This window comes from Gracilinanus agilis, chromosome 5 (genome assembly GCF_016433145.1).
Source record: "Gracilinanus agilis isolate LMUSP501 chromosome 5, AgileGrace, whole genome shotgun sequence".
Classification (NCBI taxonomy): Eukaryota; Metazoa; Chordata; class Mammalia; order Didelphimorphia; family Didelphidae; genus Gracilinanus; species Gracilinanus agilis.
The window spans coordinates 58,658,268-58,678,103 of record NC_058134.1 but is presented as its reverse complement, the minus strand read 5'-3'; the positions used below and the strand labels follow the sequence as shown (position 1 = coordinate 58,678,103).

Genomic DNA, 19,836 nt, shown 5'->3' with positions numbered 1-19,836 from the left:
AAATTATATATGTGTGTATATATATATATATATGTCACAAATATTAGTACTGGTTAAGTACTTTGGTCATAGCAGTGTTAATGAGCAAGGTCAGAGATCAAATCCCATATGGAAAAGTTAACTTTGATCTGTGAGATGGTCATAAAATCAACTCCTTGATACTAAATGCTTTAAAGGGGACTGGGTGGGTAGAACAATAAAAAATTAGTTCTAACTAATGAAGAGATAACTGAGAATATCCTATTTCTAATAATTCAAAAACATTTCTTCAGTTGTATAAATTTAAAAATCCACCTCACCACAGATAATATTTTATAAACATTTTTAATATTGAAATTAGAATTCAGCCAGTTCACCATTTCCAAAGGACTGTGTTGATGCTTTATTAATAATTACCCTTATGTTCTCATCAAAGACTTCTATTACAAAAAGACTTTAATATCCAACATACCAAATACAAGAAGTGATTAGATGAAATTTATTTTTTTTAAAGTGTGTAGGAATGTAGGTAAGGGGTAGAGTAAATTTCATGGATTAGCTTAAATGGATCCTTATTTCAAGTGGTTCCCAATGGAAGATCTTCAATATGGTCCTTTAGATTGGTGATGATTTTGCCTAAGACATAAGCCTACAGTTGACATCTATTAGATCTTTTTGACTCTCCAGAGAACAAGGCAATTGGTTTCCAGAGTCTTTTCCCTTTTAAATTTGTGACATCAAACATCAAAGATCCAAGAGTTTGGACAATTCTTGCTTCTTTTAAAAGTAACTTTCTACATAACTAAGGGATTCTGACCTGGTCCATAGCATTTCCTTGTGTGGTTGCTCTCTGGTGATTGACAGGAACTGTTCAATGCAGTCACTGATGACTCATCTGAATTGCAATTAAAATTCATAAATTTATAGCTATAACTTAAGGAATTCAACCAATTCAACCAATAACTTTGGGGGCAAAAAATGAAAGGAATATTATTTTTATATAGTAGTGGAAATCTTCATGTGCTAATAAGAATTTCAGATTATGCTTGTTTTGCAGCATTTTCTGTTTTCATCTCTAGATATTGGTTTTCCTCTGCTAAGGGACTGATCTGATAATCTCTAAAGTTCCCTCCAGCTATGACTCTGTGATACTGGCACAGTTCTGCTTAAGTAAAAGTAAGTGTGCTTTTAACAAGACTTTAAAACAGGAATATCATTGGTTAGGTCATATACTCTGGTTATGGTTCATATATTATATCCATACATGTAGAGAAAATATATTATAAATATATATTATATAATACATAATCTATTTTATGTTATATTTAAATGTTTATGTATAATATAAAAGAGACTAATAATATATTATATATGTGTGTTGCCTATTTTATATATATACATATACATATATATATATACACACACACACACACACATATATATATATATATATATATATTTGGCAGCTAGGTGACACACGGATATAGTCCTGGACTTGGAGACAGGAAGACTTGAGTTCAAATCCGGACTCAGACACTTACTAGCTATGAGACACTGTTATATTTGTTATATATAATCAAATGTTACTATATAATAATTAATTATACTATTATATGCATATCATATATATGTTATACTCTCATATATACAAGTATGTCATTATATAAATTATATATGGAGAGAGATTCATTATATCACTGGTTTAGTAAACTTCTTGTTTAGTTCTGCAGTTTATGGAGGTTAAACAATTTACCCAAGTCAGAGACTGATTTTAAATTTAGGTTTCCCTAACTTTGAGGCCAGCAGCTAGTTTGTACATTGGATAGATCACTGGTCTGGGTATAGAAAGACTCATCTTCCTGAGTTCAAATCTGGCCTCACATTTACTAGCTGTGTGTCCCTGGGCATGTCATTTAACCCTGTTTGCCTCAGTTTCCTCATTTGTAAAAATGTGCTGGAGAAGGAAATGGCAAACCACTCCAGTACCTCTGCCAAGAAAATAAGAAATAGGGATACAAAGAGTCAGACACAATTTAACAGCAACAAAAACTCTATCTAAAATACATACTTGAAAATACCTGAGCCCAAATTCAGGAACAAATGTCATGAGGAATCACCCTGATTTGGTCTGGTGGGTAGGTGGTACTAGATATACACTGAAGCTGACAAGGCACACAATGGAACATCTGTCTTGCACAATTAATGCTTCCTATGCTATGCATGCCTATAGGCCAAACGCTTTAATTCTAATGATAAATGAGGCCCTTTTGGTATTATTGGTTAAGCTGAACCTTTGTTTAACAACCTAGAATGAAAGATATATTATTCTTTTAAACCTTTACCTTCTATCTTAGAATCAGTGGTAAAGGCTGGGCAATGGGGGTCAAGTGACTTGTTCAGAGTTACAAAGTTAGGAAAAGATTCCATTTTGACATGCCATCTGCTATTGCTCATAATATATTTCAAAGAGAAATTAACAGAAGAGTCCAATTGCAGTTATTTAAATTTTATTTATTTAAAATGTATTTAAATAAAAAAAAACCTTATCTTCTTAGAATATTCTTAGAATCAGTACTAAATATCAGTTCCATGGTACAAGAATGATAAAGGCAGGGCAATCAGGGTTAAGTGACTTGCCAAGAGTCACAGAGCTAAGAAGCGTCTGAGGACAGATTTGAACCCAGGACTTTCAGTATCTCGGTATGGCTCTTTAACCACTGAGTTAGTTGTCCTGTTCAATTGTATTTATGTTTGTATTGTATTTATTTGTGTTTATAATTTGTATTTATAACAATTTTATTTTTTAAGTATTGAACTGATTTCTCAGTTTTTAAAAAATGGGAGGAAAAAAAAGAAAATTTGTCATTCCAGATATAAAAAAAATTGATGATAAAAACTTATATGTGCGTTCCATTAGTACTGACTGAAAGAGCTTTTATCTCTTCTTTTTGAATGTTTGCTTTTTGAAGCAGGTGCCACTCACCCTTCTCTCTCTCCTTTTTGGAACATCATCAAGAGCCATTCCTTGTGGAGAATTTTGAGAAGACCAAAATGCTTCAAGATGTCTATGACTCATTGTGGATTGAATAGCCATGATTACTTGGTGAGCTAGAACTCTGTGGATATTCTAGAAAGGTAACCAATTCTTGAAGGTTCTGTATAACTCCAAACTCTTTGGAGAATTTGGTAGAAAATTCCCTTCTTCCAATACAACTAAAAGCTATCCATGCTTGCCCTACCTAAGCAAGTCTATTCATGGGAAGGGACCAATGACCAATTCTTTCTGTGTCTTTCTTTTTTTTTTGTTCAGGGCCTTGTAAGGACTGAAAAGACCCAGAGATCTTCCATCACAGTAGGGGCATTTCCCACCAGCAAGATATTGATTTATTCTATAGTGGTACTGGCTAACTGTGGAGAGAAGCGACTATCAAAAAGATTTACCACTGCCAGGAAAGAATGTCCAAGAAGTGGCAGGAATGGGCTGGTGCCCAGGGAAGAATCTACATCAGAGAAAAGCCACCAGTAAGAAGATTAAGGTTGGTTGTTTGATTAGACAACATCCAGCAAAGAAGCCAAATGTGAAGTAGCTAATTATATGCAATTCCAAACTCTATTATGTGTTTAAGAAGCTTACTACCAGATGCCAACAGATTCTAACCTGTCTACAGTATGAGTTTGGGGATCTTCTTTGTTAATTGTGTCCTATGAGTCATTTATACTCAGCATTCCTCTTTCTGTATAGGAATAAAATACCTATCCCCTAAACAATTCATGCTTGTTTGGCAAATACCTCTTTAAAAAATTATTCCCCCTTTAACTGTGGATGAAAAAATTGAATTATCTCTAAATGGTCCAGGAGAATAAATGAAGAATCAATGAATATGAGAATGGGGAGATCAATCCTTTGAGGAGGGACCAAGCTTCCCTACCAATGAACCCAGGACACAGTCACATGGCTAGGCTACAGAGAGAGGAGGGGCAGGAATCCTGAGCTCAGGGATATGTTAGTAGCAGATGTCTCTAGCACTATGCAAGACTGTGAGATTTCATACTTCAAAGGGAATAAGAAATGTTAGGGTTGTAGCATCCAATTGACTGAGAGCTGACCATGTACCTTTGCAGTCATCTTTTCCACTCTCCTCCAAATTGGAACATCTATTAATTTTCATATTGGAGTTACTTGAACTATGCCATCTTTTGCTCAAAGGAAAAGTTTAAGGAGACAAAACCAGAGGACAAGAATTGGCCTTTTTCCAACTTTCGACAGTAACATCTGGATAAAACCAAAGTGGAACAAAATTCTTTTAATGGGAATGAGAAACTTGAACAGTAGTAAACCTTGAGGTTATAAAACACATAACAGTTTATAAAGAAAACACATGGGCTAGAGACGTTACAGCCTCATTAAAAACAACAATAAAGAGAAAACCTGGTGAGATCACAATCCCCCAGACCCCTAAGATGGAGAAGGACAAACAGGAAGGTGTGTGTTAGGGAAAGGAGGGAGACAAAGTGCTTTTGTCATATACTTAACTAAAAACCTAAGTTTTCACACTCAAATTTGTCTCTCACTAGGTATCAAGGAAAACTGGAAAACTGGAAACTCTAGTTTTCCCTCTAAATCAATGTTTTAATTTTTTTTGCATCATGGATCCCTTTTGGCAGTCAGGTGAAGGCTATATAGACACTTTCTCTGAGTGATGTTTTTAAATGTATAGGATTACAAAAGAAACCCATAGTGGTGGTGGTGGTAGTGGTAGTGTTCAATCATGTCTGACTCTTCATGACCCTATTTGGGGTTTTTTTTTAAAAAGATAATGGATTGGTTTGCCACTTCCTTCTCCTGCTCTTTTGAAACCAATTATATTGAAATACAATTATCAAAAGTCAAGATTTCCCAAAACTCTTAGTGTGGCTTTAAGCTATTAAGGCTGCACTTCCTTTGTATTTAAGGTGTATATGAGGGTAGTTCATGGAACCCATGTAAATAAATCTCCCTCTTCTAAATTAATAGCAATCCATTCCTACCTGAACTGGAGTCTATACAAATAAAAACAATTGGGGTGAGGCCCAAATCTACAAGATAAATTTTGAATTCATCAATTGTCATTTTTAAAGTATAGAAAGAAAGAAAGGAAAAAGAGAAAGAGGAAGGAAACTGGAGTTTCTTCTAGTTCTAAAATGCTAGAATTATTCACTTTGGACCTCAATATAAAGGAAGGGAAAAGGAAAAAGAAGAATCAGGAGAAGGAGAGGATGGTTAAACTTGGTAGACTAAAAGGCTCCATTTCTTTACTGAAAGACACACCAGATAATGTAAGTGGATTTAATTGATGTATCTAGAATTTTGGAGAATCAGAGCTCTAAAAAGAGTTCTTTTTGCATCCATCAATTGTTAAACAAATGCTCATCAGATGTCATGCTATTCAGGGATGACAATATTTAACAGCAGACCATCATTGCTTCCATGACTGACAACAGAGCACCTGACCATTTTCAGAACCTAGGAGAGCAACACCTGCTTAAGGGAAGGCATAAAAAAATTAGCAGATTAGTTCTACCAATTTCTGATGACCATAAACTCTACATAACTGACCACCTTAAGCTTGCTGAAGTCACCTAGACCAACAACAAAGAGTTTTATAAAGCTGTTTGAAATGTGATTTCTGACAAGGAACTCTGGCTCTGGATGACCCTTTCATAGGCTGAATTTCTCATGCCTTATACCCAAGATCAATTTTTGGTTACTTCCTCAGAACAGGGAAACACAGAATACTGGAAAGAGCCCTGGACTTAGAATGAAAAGTAGGTTCAAGCTCTCACTCTGTAAGTCACTTACTCTAGGCTTTGTCTTTACCTATTAAATTTACTCGAGGCTTTGTCTTTACCTATTAAATTAGATCCATCCTTTTTCTGAAGACAAAAAATATTTCTCATTTTGCCTTGTACACATAAAAATGCTTAAAATATACTTACAGCGTTGTGATTCAATATATGAAACTTGGCCAGCAAGACCTTTTGTGGAACTCTACTGGTCTCAATGTACATCCAGGAATGGTCAGTTACCAGGAAGTAATCTTCTAGTAGAGGATTCTTGCAGGTCAGTAGTCCCTGGTGAGATTTCGCTCTGAGGCAGAGCAGTCTGAGACATCCTTCCCTTCCCCACCATTTCACCTATTCTTTATGCAACCCCATTTATTTTATACCAGGAATGAGCATCACTCTGTGATTTCACAGTCAATCTACTGTGAAATTCTGAAACTTTTAGAGGGCATAGCTCTAATGATCATAGTAAGCAAATGAATACAATTTTAAGGCACTCCCTTTTCTTTGATATATATATGCACATATATATATATATATATATATATATATGTATAACCTATTCTGGATGAACTTCTGGAATGATCTATTAATTGGTTTTTTTTTCAGGGGGAGGAGAGTTTAAGCCTGTAGATTTCTAATTCTTTCAGGTGAATAGCAGTGTTCAACAGAGGATGGGAAATGGAGGAGGAAAGTACCTGGTAATTTCCTTTCTTTCTTTCTTTCTTTCTTTCTTTTTTTTTCTTTCTCTCTATATTTTTTTTACCAATTACCTGTAATAGCACATTTCCACATAAGTTTTCTGAAGTTATGTGACCCAGATTGTCTCCCTCCTTCCTACCCTTCCCAGAGCTGGGAAGTAATTCAATCTGGGTCATATCATATGTATTATCACACAAAACATATTTCCATATTGTTCATTTTTTAAGTGAATAATCTTATAAAATCAAAACCCCAAAATATAAACCCAAATAAACATCTGAGAAATCATATGCTTTCATTTGCATTCTGACTCCAACAACTCTTTTTCTGAAGGTGGAAAGCATTCTTTGTCCTAAGTCCCTCAGAATTATCCTGGATCATTGTATTGTTGATAGTAGATGAGTCTATCAATTTGATCATTCCACAATATTGCTGTTACTGTAGTAATTGTAATTTCAAGATTAATCTAATTACTTTGGGCATATACTGCCTCTTTTTATGTCTCAGTTTTCTCATCAGTAAAAATGGGCTAACAATGCCAATGTTACTTTGTAGATTATTATAAAAGTAAAATATTTATAAATTTTTAAATGTGAAGAAATTATTATTAGAAGAAATATTATCAGAAGAAATAATGTTATATGCATACAGAAATGATGCTGGGATTTCATTTTTAAAATTCATTATTCCAATGAAAATGATAAACACGAAAGATTAAATTCCTCAGTCTACTTAATTATTTTTAGTAATTGGAAGGAGAGCTTTGTTTGTAGACCAGAAGATCCAAATCAGTTTGGGAGAGAGATTTCTCAAAAGTTGTTTGTATAAACATGCCCTTTCCTTCTTCAAAGAGAAAATCTATTTTAAAATTCAGACTTTTGAAGCCAAATGCATCTCAGTGCAACAACTAAGTTGATCTACTTTTATGTCTTTTTTTAAAAAATTAATATTCCAAGAATCTATATATATATATATATTTGTGTGTTCACATACACACAAATACACACAGAAAATTTAAAAATTGTATAACTTTATATCACTAGATAATTAGTTTGTTCACTGCTAATATGAGACAAATATTTATATGATTTTTTTAAAGAGCCCAGCCCTTCTAACACCACAAAATGCAGCTTCTACCATTCACAAAAACTGGCCAGCAAATACTTATGAAGACAGAAAGAAATTTACAAGAAAGCATAATGGTAATAAATCCACTATATCATTATTTATGGTAATGTTTGTGCCTGAAACCAGCATAAGAAGGCACGAAGCCAATATTTAAAGGCTGAAGGATTTATCAAACCTTGAACATATTGGTCTAAGCAGGCCTGGAGTCTGTAATCTTTATCACTGTTTAATCTGTCTTTGCAAAACAAAAATTAAGATAAAAAAAGAGACAGCGTGTCTTTGTGTCTAATTATTAGTATTTAAAATAAAATTGAAATTAATATCAGATCCAGAAAAGAAGAACCAAGGACATGATACTGGGAGATGTTGGAATTTGTTTAAAATACCGTGGTTCCAACGTGCCCTACCACTTTCTGTTAAATATTTAGTTCATTCCATTTTGTCAGCCTGATTTGTATCCTGGAAACCCTTGGAAGCTACAGGATTATTTCGTTACAACCACAACATATGTTGGTATGCACAAACCAGATCAGATTCAGAGTCTTTCTCCTGTTAACCTCCAGCAACAAGCTGCCTAGAACTTCAAAGGTCTAAAAGGAATGGTTTGGGTGTGAGGAATCAGTCTTCTCCCGCTCGCCCCATCCCACTCCCAAATGGTCCTGGATCCATGATCCGGTAGGATGACCCTTGACAATGTTCCTTTTCTCTGGCCACCCTGGGCTGCGCGCATCCAGGATGGCTCACCCGGAGAGGCAATCTGAATGAAATGTGTTGCCATGCCATTCTTTCATCAAAATAAAACAAAGCTGGCGGTCTTCCTCTTAGCATTTGGTGTTCATCTCAGGAAACTTGCCAGGTAGATGAATGTAGCCAGGGAGAGCACATGGCCTTAAAGAAGCAGAAAACACACAGAAAGGAGAAAACCAGGCCAGAAAAGAGAGCTGCACATAGGAACCCAAGGCCCCTCACCCCCACCAAACTGCTTCAGCTTTGGTGACTGGCGCTTATTTGTAGAGACGCATAGTTTTCGTTGACCTTGGCAGTTCCAAAGAATTTGTGCAGTTAGCTGTGGTTGCGCAATTGGTCTAAGAGAGGAGGCACAAAAGTGCGATCCTTCAGTGCCAGGCATGCCAGGCCCTTCTTCTGCACCTACTTCTCCCCTGAGGAAATTGCTTTGTCTTCCCAAATCATCATGTTATAATTTATCACGTTATCATTTCATATATTTCCTCCTACAACAGACTTTGGAGAATGTTGAGGGCTCTTTGTTGTTTTGTTTGGGGAAGGGGGCAGGACCTTGGCTACGTCTTATGAAACAAATTTAATTGTCTTCCGTTTTGGAAGTGAAATCCTAGAGTTAGCACAGATATTAAAAACATTAGGTTTTTAGGAATATGGATTTTCCAGACGTAGCAATAGCGGATCATAGAAAATAAACTCACTGTGGGCAAGAACTTTTCTTTATGCCTTTGGGTCTTCAGTGCTGGGCACACAGTGTATAGTATTCATTAGGCATTTAATAAATAATATACTACCAACATATCCCCAGAGATAAAATTCAGTTATTCAAGAAAGGGAAGAAACAAAATTCAGTTATTCAAGAAAAGGAAGAAATAAAATTCATTTATTCAAGAAAAGGCAGAAACAAAATTCAGTTATTTGAGAAAAGGAAGAAATAAATTCAGTTATTCAAGAAAAGGAAGAAATGAAATTCAGTTATTTGAGAAAAGGAAGAAATAAATTCAGTTATTCAAGAAAAGGAAGAAATAAAATTCAGTTATTCAAGAAAGGGAATTATTACCCCCCCCAAAAAATCACTGATTATTTGATAATAAGATGGTGATGGAATTAAGACAATCCATCCAATTCACATTCTGGGTCACTGCTATTCAAAAGTATATTATCATTATGTCTGTGGTATATTAAAACAGAACTCTATTCCCACAAAGATTAAGCACAATGGATAGATGCCAGGCCTGGAGTCAGGGAGACTCATCTTCCTGAGTTCAAATCTGGCCTCAGACACTTACTGCATGTGTGACTCTGGGCAAATCACTTTATCCTGTTTGTCTCAGTTTCCTTATCTGTAAAATGACCTGGGGAAGAAAATGGCAAACCAATCCAGTATCTTTTGTCAAGAAAACCCCAAATGGAGTCACAAGAGACTCACATATGACTAAAACAACTCAACAAAAACGACAACAACAAATTAAAAAGCCAGATTTAATTCTATATGAACTTTAAGCAGTGGAATCAAAAAGTCATTAAATGGGGGCAGCTAGGTAGTTCAGTGGATAGAGAGTCAGACAAAGAAATGGGAGGTCATGGGTCCAAAACTGACTTTTGACACTTCCTAGCTATATGACACTGAACAAGTCACTTAACCTTCACTGCCTAGCCCTTACCACTCTTCTTCCTTGGAACCAAAACTTAGTATTGATTCTAAGACAGAAAGGAAAGGTTTTAAAAAAAAGTCACAAAATGGCAGCTCTGAAAGTCTAAAGTCTAAGAGTCTCTGAGAGTCCTAGAGGAATAGGGATAGAGTGAATCTGTGATTTTGTTTGTTTGTTAATAATATAGAGAACTCCCAAATGAGAAAACTCCATTTAGCAAACCTACAGAGGTTAAATAACTTTTCCAGGATCCCACATCCACTATATGTAAGATGTGGGAACTGAAAACAGATCTTCCTGGTTTTGAAGATGGCTCTTTCTATCTACCCTGCCATACCAGACCTAATCTGAAATGTTATTCCTTAACTTCTCAACCCTACAGATTATCCAAGTACAAAAATCCACACGAGGATGAGCATGCCAAGAACTAAAAGGATTTCAAAGCCAATTCAAGATTAAGCATACTCAGGACCAATGGAGCAGTGAAAGGGAAAGTGATCCTGGCCAAGATTTCTACCAGACTTCTCCATCCAGAGGTAAGAGTCAATATAATAAAGCCATTTATTATTTTTTTCCACTTATTCAATGACTTTCCTCGGGTTCCATATGCATTTTGATTTAGGTTTTGCACATCTGGCTCTCTAAACAGTCAATAATGTTCATGATGTTCCAGAGGCAAGATGGAAACTACTTCAACCAGAGCTCAAAACATGAATTGATTTAAATAAAATATCAGCTAGACATAGAGTCTAGGCTCAAGACAGTGGGAATACACAATACTTTCTACATGTTTTAAAAATAGGGAAAGACAAAAAAGTACACTTGAAACATCAAAACAAATATGTCACCTGAAACTAACTTTTCCTCCAATAGTCCTCTACTTCTTTTGAGGACTGAAGACCACCATTTCAGCTCCTCTCTGATCTGTATCTTGCCCCAGGCCAAGGATTTTCAACAACAAAATGTAGACCAATGTCACTGTGCTAATACGAATTAGTATTCATGTTTCTAGATAAGTGCTCCCTTCCTGTGGCTGAGTACCTGTAACTCAATACTAGAATCAGATTTGGTTCCTAAACTAAAACTCTAGGCTCGAATCCAAGTGGGTTCTTTAGAGGTTAAGGGAAAGGTATCATTTATGCATTGTACCATGATAATTTTGAAATTTGGGTTCAAATCCTACCTCTGACACTAAACCCATGTAATCTTGAGCAAGCCATTTAACTCTCCTTAAATTATTTTCCTCATTTGTTAAATGAAGGGATTGCACTAAATGACATCTAGTTCTTTTTTATTCTAAATCTGTAATCTTATATTATGTTCTTATTTTTAAAATTATCACTGAGCTAAGAAAATGTGTTGATCTAAATCTAATCTCTCCCATATTGTTTTCCAATTTTCCCAACACTTTTTGTCAAATAATGAATTTTTTGTCCCCCAAACTGGGCTCTTTGGGTTTATCATAGACTGTCTTGCTGAGGTCATTTACCCCAAGTCTATTCCACTGATCTCCCTTCTGTCTCTTAGCCAGTACCATACTGTTCTGATGATCACAGCTTTATACTACACTTTAAGATCAGGTCCTGCTAGGCCACCTTCCTTCATGTTTTTTTTTTCATTATTTCCCTTGATATTCTTGATCTTTTGTTCTTCCAAATGAACTTGGTAATAGTTTTTTTCTATTTCAGTAAAAAAGTTTCTTGGCAGTTTGATAGGTATGGTGGTAAATAGGTAAAATAATTTGGGTAGAATGGTCATTTTTATTATGTTAGCTCGTCCTACCCATGAGCAATCAATATTTTCCCAATTGTTTAGATCTAGTTTTAATTGTTTAGAAAGTGTTTTGTAGTTGTGTTTGTATAATTCCTGTTTGTTTTGGTAGATACATTCTTAAGTATTTTATATTGTCTATAGTGATTTTAAATGGTGTTTCTCTTTCTACCTCTTGCTGCTGTGATGTGTTGGAAATACATAGAAATGCTGATGATTTATGTGCATTTATTTTGTATCCTGCAACTTTGCTAAAGTTGTTGAAAATTAATTGTGTTGTCTCCATTGCTTCAAACTTCAAATCTCTGTAAGCAAAACCGGGCAGGAATTCATATTTCCTAAATTACTTTGAAAAAAAATAAAACCTCTGATTTTCAGGAGTAGGTTTTGTGAATTTAAGTTTAGTAAAAATATCAGAGAGAAAGCAGTATATGGTGAAGAGTTAGCTGCCTTCAAATTCAGGAAGGCAAAGTTCGATTCCAAGGGTGACCTTGGACAAGTCACTTAAATTCTAACTGAACACTGACTTTAGGCCAGTAGTATCAAACTTCAATAGAAACACAGGCCACTGATCTGCACACAAGGATCCCAGTTGGCCACATAGTTGACTCAGTTTTAAAATGTAAAATGATTAGAATTGTATTGTATTTTTGGATTTTTTGTTATACATTTCCCATTTACAGTTAAATCTGGTTCTGGGAACCTTCTGGAGTGTTGGGAATCACACACAGCCCTCAGGCCAGGCTTCTGACTCCTCTGTCCTAAGCAATCCAGAGAAAATATTAGCCTGTATTGGTAGAGGGAATGTCCTCACTTGTGATTTCTCTATTCCTATTCCTATTCTTATGGTATAGGAAAAATAGAGGTGAGAGAGGCTGAGCAAAACCTGTACAAACTGCCTCACGGCAAAGAAATGGTAGGGTTAATGAGAAGCCACAGAGCTTGAGAACTGGGAGAAAAAGGAGAGCATTTTAAAGATATCTCTAAAATAACGGTTGATTAGCTAAAATGATGCTTTTTGATACTGTCAATTATAAATTCTGCAAATACCATCAGAAAACTCTTTCTTTTGTATTACTATTCATTTTCCTGGTAGCGGTTCTGTAGCTTGTCAAAGCAGTGTTGACAGAATAAAGATTAACTAGAAAAAAAATAACAAGAAATATATCTTTATCTTAGAAAGCTGCAGAAAAACTGTAAAGCTTGCCAAGGAAGAAGCCTAATTTTCCTTCCTTCCTGAATGTACACCTCCAAGTCAATGCCACAGGACCCCCTATAAATTAGGTCAATTTATGATGACATGGAGTCCCAGATGGACATGTGAAATATTAAATTTCATGCTAGAAGATTAAGCTGAATGAAACTCCCACCATCAATATAACTAGTTCATGATTCTCACCTTTTGTATTTTTTCCTTCTTTCTGTACTCTCAAATAGGCTGCCTCTCCTAATTTGTAGCCATCATTATAATATATGGTTTTTTTGCCTTTTCTATTTATAATTTACCCTTCAATTCTGGGCACAAGACCCCAAAGGTACTATATACATACATATAATTAGTCATTAAGAACACGAAACCAAACTCAAAGTTATCTTGTGGGAAAGCAAACGTCGGTAATTTCTACATCAGGAAATATACAAATTCAGAAACTATTGAATTTTATTCTTCAACATGAGAGACACAAGAAGCCTTCTCCTCACGGAGACACATGTCTTTAAGGGGAAAAAAGGGCTCACCCTCTTATATCTTCCATTTCTCATAACAAGTCCACAGATGGAGGAAGAGAATTCAAAGAGAACAAACATTAACCAGCTGATTGTATGTATGAAAACCTTTGCACGAAACTCTGTGACTTGATGACAGCAAGTGAAGAGAACGAGATGTCTTAATCGTATCTTCTTATTTTGACACCATCTCACAAAAAATCATTCTTAGATTAGAAATCATTCTTCAGTGTTTCCAGAGGATCTTAGTAATTCTGAGGCATTTCTACAGAGGAAATTTGTAAAGGCTTATACTAATATTTCTTTAAGATCACATCCATGTCTCTCTATTCTGGCAGGGAAAATTAGCTTTTTTTAAAAAAAATCAAGCCAATATTTTAAAAAAATACTTTTTAGAAACATAAAAGAGGCACCTTACCTGGCGAACAAAACTATTTGAGGTAGTATCAGATGAGGTGCTTCCATCAGATCCTTTGAATCTATTTTTTCTTCTGGCTCCTTTTCCATAAGCCTGCACAAACAAGACAAGGAGAAACAGTGTAAGATCCTTTATCTCAAGCTGTTATGTTAATGCCTACATAGTATCAGACATTTTAGGAAGGACAAATCTGTTACATATCAGTAACATTGATAAATTCTTATTGATAGAATTCACTATTCTTTAAATTTTTCTTTTAGAATAGTGTGTTATGCTAAGGGAGGGGAAGTTCCCCATTTAAACATTTACTAATTCATTTGTATCCATCTTTGTTCACTCTACATAGTAAGAACACAGATCCAATGAACACCAAAACTACCAATCCAAAATTTATCATTTCCAGCTCTGCATGACTAGGAAGCCATTTGTGGTCCTTTGGTACTGCATTTGTAACCAGATGATCCATAATTGTCCACCATCATTATGACATGACCCAATAAGTGTTTCTCCATATGATAAATCACCTTTACCATAAATAAATCACCCCTGGCTTTCCTCGTTTGGTGAAATTTCCCATTTATCATATCATAATAAAGGGAAAATGTTTGAATTATAGAATAGCTAAACAATCACGAGCTGTGCAGACATAGGCAAATCCTTTAACCTCTGGAGCCTCAGTTTCCTTGTTTGTGAGGTGAGAAGACTCGACTTGATGGTGTCTAAGGTACCTAGATACCTTTCAGCCCTAAATCTATGATCCTTTGATCATATTCCTTTAACTTTCTCATTCTCTAAGCTGTTTCCATTCATTGTGACTATAATTTTACCTTTAATTATTTTTCTCAGTCATCTTTTCTAGCTTCCCAAAGATCCCTCCACTCCTGAGGCTCTTTTGGTTCACTGGTGAATTTTTCCCATAACCTCCATTTTTAGAAAGGGTCTGCCAGGCCATCCATCATTCCTTTCCTGAATCCACTTCTGACAGTCTGGACTTTGCCCATAACTTCTCCCCATTCCACTTCCTCCTATCCCTCCACCCCCTTTTTATGGATTGTTTCACCCCATTAAAATGAAAGCTCCTTGAGGGCAAGAGACTATCTTTCCTTAAACTTGTATTTATATCTCCAGAGCTTAGCATAGTGCCTGTGACACAATAAATGTTTAATAAATACTTGTTGACTTGGCTTGAATAATTAAGATTTCAGTTTAATAAAGTGACAAAGACAAAGTCACAAAATAATGTTATATCCCTGTATTTTATAGGCCATCTATATATGTGTGTATATGTATATACATGAATTGACTGTTCAAAATGTTTAAAAATTGCTTTTTTACAACAGAATTGTCCTCGATATATGATTCACACACTTCTGCAGGTGAAGTCTCACTCTCCCCTTTACCCCATGCCCTCTTCACCTTTTCCTCTGTCCACAGATTCAACTTCTTAAGAGAAAATCACATGAATATACTGATTCTCAGTTTGGAAAAAAAGAAAAAAATATATTTGGGGAAAAATACCACAGTATGACTGGAAATACTTGACTCATGTAGATGCAACTTAAATCATCAAAAACTGTAGAACCCATTTTAAATCACTATATTCAGGTTTTGAAAATGCTAACCTAAAATATTTCATATGAGCATATGACTCTCATTAGAACTTAAGTATCAAATAAACTATAATATGCAGAGTATTTACACAAGTTGGAATTTATTACAAAGTATAGGCAGTATTTTGAGCAATCTGGGTGAATTTGTAATCACTATAATTGTGGAACAGTCTTCAAACAAAAGGTATTTCCTAAATAAGTTTTCTTTTCCAAGTAGTCAAGAGATTTGTATAATATACGTGTGTCCTACCACCACTGAATTGCTCCTTCTTCAGAAAGGAAAGGCAATCAACTCAGGGCCTTCATTATATAATACACAGGGTTTTACCAAGGATATAATTTTTTGCTTATGTAAATGCCACTCAGTAAACAAGTGAAAATTATTTTCTTTCACCAACTTTCTTTTCCAGTTATTAAAGGATCAATTACGAATGTCTTATAAAGCTTAAGAAACCTAAAGTGGTATCTGAAAGTTTCCCAATAATATAAAATATTAAATGATTCCATATGGAAAAATATCTATTACTTTATGTAACATAAGTCCGCCATGATTATGGAATCCCTTATAATCCCAGGTTCAATGGAAGCTACTGGAAGCTAATCATGGTTATATAAATATGGTTCAACCCCCTTTGAGACAAATACTATAGATTTAGAGCCAGAGGGTCATCTAATATAATCCTCTTATTTTGCAGATGAGGAAACTGAGGCATCCTGTTCATTCTCTACTAACAGACCAAGCAGGAATCATAAATCAAATGTCAAAGCACTTAATTGAGACAGACTCATCAAATAATGAAAATCAAGCAATAGAATTATTTTGGTCACCTATGTGTGAAAGGAAACCCTCCAGAAAAACCTTACAGAGAAAGAATTCAGGAGAATTATTTCCTCTCATTTATTACACTGATCACACCAACATGCTTGGAGGCAAATGATATATTTTGACTCTTGTTTAAAAGATTGTCTTATGCACCAAACACTGCTCAGAAAAGATTTCTTCTCTCTTTCCTTTTCTTTCCTTTTTCCTTCCTTCTTTTCTTTCTCTCCTCCTCTCTTTTTCCTTCTTTCCTTCCTTCTTTTCTTCCTTTCTTTCCTTCCTTCCTTCATTTCTTACTTCTTTTCTTCTTTCTATCCTTTTTCACTAATGAATTTCTCCCGTTTTTCTTGACTATAGCTTCAACTGGAAGTTCCTCACCCCTCACAACCTCCTTAGTTAGGGAAAATAATTCCTTTGAATTCCATCATATCCCTGCTAGCTAGAACTAGGGTCATGGAAATTACCTAAAACCTACAAAGAGGTCCTGAGCTATACTGAAGAGGAAGAGAGAGAAGGTGATGATCTTTCTCCATCTATCTAACCAACACATTACAGACCACCATTTCCTTTCAACATTGACAATCCTTGCCCTGCATTCTGACTGCTACAGAAAATGTTTCTGTCTTGCTTATTCTTATAAATGTTTTTCAAACCTCCAATATAACTATTTCCCTATTTTTTAGATCAAATCTTTGCCAAATATATCACTCATCTCCATGAACAAGAAAAAAATACCTTTTTGAACACAAGGAACAATTCAAGGCAATTTAATTTCCAGATGTCATTCTAGTGCCTCAGAAGCTAAGATGTTGAAAAGTGACATTAAAATTCCAACCCTGTTGCTTGTTCAAGGTTTTTTTTAAAATCAATTCATTTTGTGCCTTACAGCTGCCTTGCTTAAGTTTCTTTGTGGTATCATGTAATTGGGTGCATAGAAGCTATGATCTATGAAGCAAGCATCTAGACATTTCCTCTTTGTGGATAAACTGGTCCTCTCCTAAAAGACAGGTAGGTGCCTTTGGAAGCTGGTGCCTTAATTCTTTCAATCAGAGAAAGTAATCAATCATTCACTGAAAAATTATTTCATAGAATACTTGAAAGGTGAATAAAATGTAAAAGCTGAAAGGAACCCAACAGCAGAGAGGAAAAGAGTTCTCAAGTTCATACTACTAGAAGACTAGGTAATATAGTGGATAGAGAGGTGGGCATGAAGTCAGTAAAACCTGGGTTCAAATCCAGCCTTAGACATCTGCTAGCTATGTGACCTTGGACAAGTCAGATTTCTGTCTTGGTTTCCCCAACTTTAAGGATAACAGTTTGCCTCACAAGAGTTGTTGTAAGGACCCAATGTGATATCAGCAAAGGATTTAGCATGGTGCTTGACACACAGTAGGCACTGTATAAATGTTTATTCTTTTCCTCTCTCCTCTCCTCCCTTCCCCTCCCCTCCCCTTCCCTTCCCTTCCTTTTTTAATGGTTCAACCAAGATGAGAATATCTGGATCTTTTGCCTCCCAGGCCATTCTCATTCTACTCAACCAAATTCTCCTAGTCAGCATATGCCAGAGATATTGCTGGTACAAATGTTATTAACTTATTCCTAGGACACAGCTTATACACTGAGAAAAGATGACTTTCTGAATGAGATATAGCTGAACATATTAACCAGGACAATGCCGAAACCAGTTCTATTTCAATAGATGAGCATCAGTATGGTCCAGAGATTCGAGAGCCTACCTCAAGATCAGGAAGATCTAGGTTACAATTCTGCTAATAACACATATTGGCTGTGTGATTACACATATAGGCAACCATGTAATCCTTCAGTCTCCACCACCATCACCCTCAGTAACTATAAAAGACAAGTGCAGAGCAACTTCTGATCTACTGGAGTAAAGAGATTTTCCTCACCAGTGAAAGCATCAGAATAATCAACAATAACAACAAAATTCAATAGGTAAGCTCTAGTCCATCCCACTTTATTTTTCTTCAGAACGTTAATTTTTTTAAAATTTTTTAAAAATTATTTTGATAATTTGTTTGAATATATTCACCATACCATTATTTCCTTGTATAAGTAGCATATAAATAAAGAGTAAAGGCTCTAGATATCACATTTATAATAAAAGGTCAAAGTAAACAGTTAGGTTTAATTATACTTTTGCTTTTTTGGATAGGATTAAACACAATAGTATTGTTTTTTAAGGAATTCTGTTTTAAAATTGAGTAACTTTCAGTCATAGAAATTCACTTACAAAAAATGCCTCCATAAAACCCCCAATATTTCAATCTGATGTCAACCAATTGATGAAAAAACACTTTGTAAGCACCTACAATGTCCCAGGCAAGGAGTTTACAACCTAATTAACAATATGAAGACATTTTTTATATCAGGAAATTTTGAGCCTGAAGAACCACCTAATGCCTTTTTAGAATCAAATCTATCTTCTTCATATGCTGATCTAGCAGAGGTTAGTAGACCTCTGAAACCAGAGAATAAGGCTTTTTTCTTTCATATGGACTTTAGCTAAAGAAAAAAAAGTTAATTAAGATAAACTATTATGTAACTAGAATAGGAGGGTAAAAGTAAGCATCGTAGTGATGATTTCTTTTATCTTTTATCTCAGATAAAAGGTCTATACTTTTCCAAATTTAGATATTTCAAAAAGGGCTAATTATTTTTTCCTGATAATTTCAAAGAATTGCTTCTTAGACATATAAAGCTCTTAAAAGGCTGGTAGTGTTGCCATAGTCAAAAAAAAAAAAAACACAACAAAAACCAGACAGACTTATGTTTGAATTCTTTTGCCTTTTTCTAAAATACAAAGCAAGCTATGGAAGGCTTCTCTGAAATTCACCAAATGGTTTCTTAAGAAGTTGTTCTCTAAAACATATGCCAATCTCTAAACACAAAAGAACTTTATATACTTCAAAGTCAAGACCAGGAAATTCTTAAAATTAATTTTAATTCTTAAAAAAATTATACCAAACAATTCTTTGTAGATTAGAGGGATCGTGCTGAAAACAAATAAAAAGGCAACATTCTTGAGCTGATTCAAACCTTCTCATTATATTTTTACACTGTTTAAAATTTAAATTTTGGGCTTTGCTTGTGTTTTTTTTTTTATTTTTATATGACTTTCATTTCCTAATATATCAGTCCTTCTTCCCTATCCAGCAGCTATCTTTTGGAAGACAAATTAAAAAATAAATGGGGAAAAATAGAGCAATTCCAAGAAAACCAAGTAACTTATTAGGTGATTCTAACAATATATGCAATGTTCCACTTCCATAGTCCTTGATCTCTAATGAAAGAAGAGAGAAGTAATTACATTTTCCTTATTCTGAACTAAAAACGAACATTTTCACAGATGTGTATGAAAACAGTGTCATGCTGTTTACTTTAAATTATGTACATGTCTATGTATACATACATATCTATAGCTATATATAATTCCATATATTAATT

General features: G+C 34.9%; 1 protein-coding gene across 4 annotated transcripts in view; it reads right to left on the bottom strand.

Moving 5' to 3' along the window:
• CACNB2 (calcium voltage-gated channel auxiliary subunit beta 2) overlaps positions 1-19,836 on the bottom strand; it is a 422,711-nt gene that overhangs the window by 392,687 nt on the left and 10,188 nt on the right. For all 4 annotated transcript variants that reach the window (XM_044678376.1, XM_044678379.1, XM_044678378.1 and 1 more), the window contains exon 2: positions 13,939-14,031. In XM_044678376.1, coding sequence (XP_044534311.1) covers positions 13,939-14,031 — 93 coding nt within the window. The remainder of the gene's footprint in view (positions 1-13,938; positions 14,032-19,836) is intronic.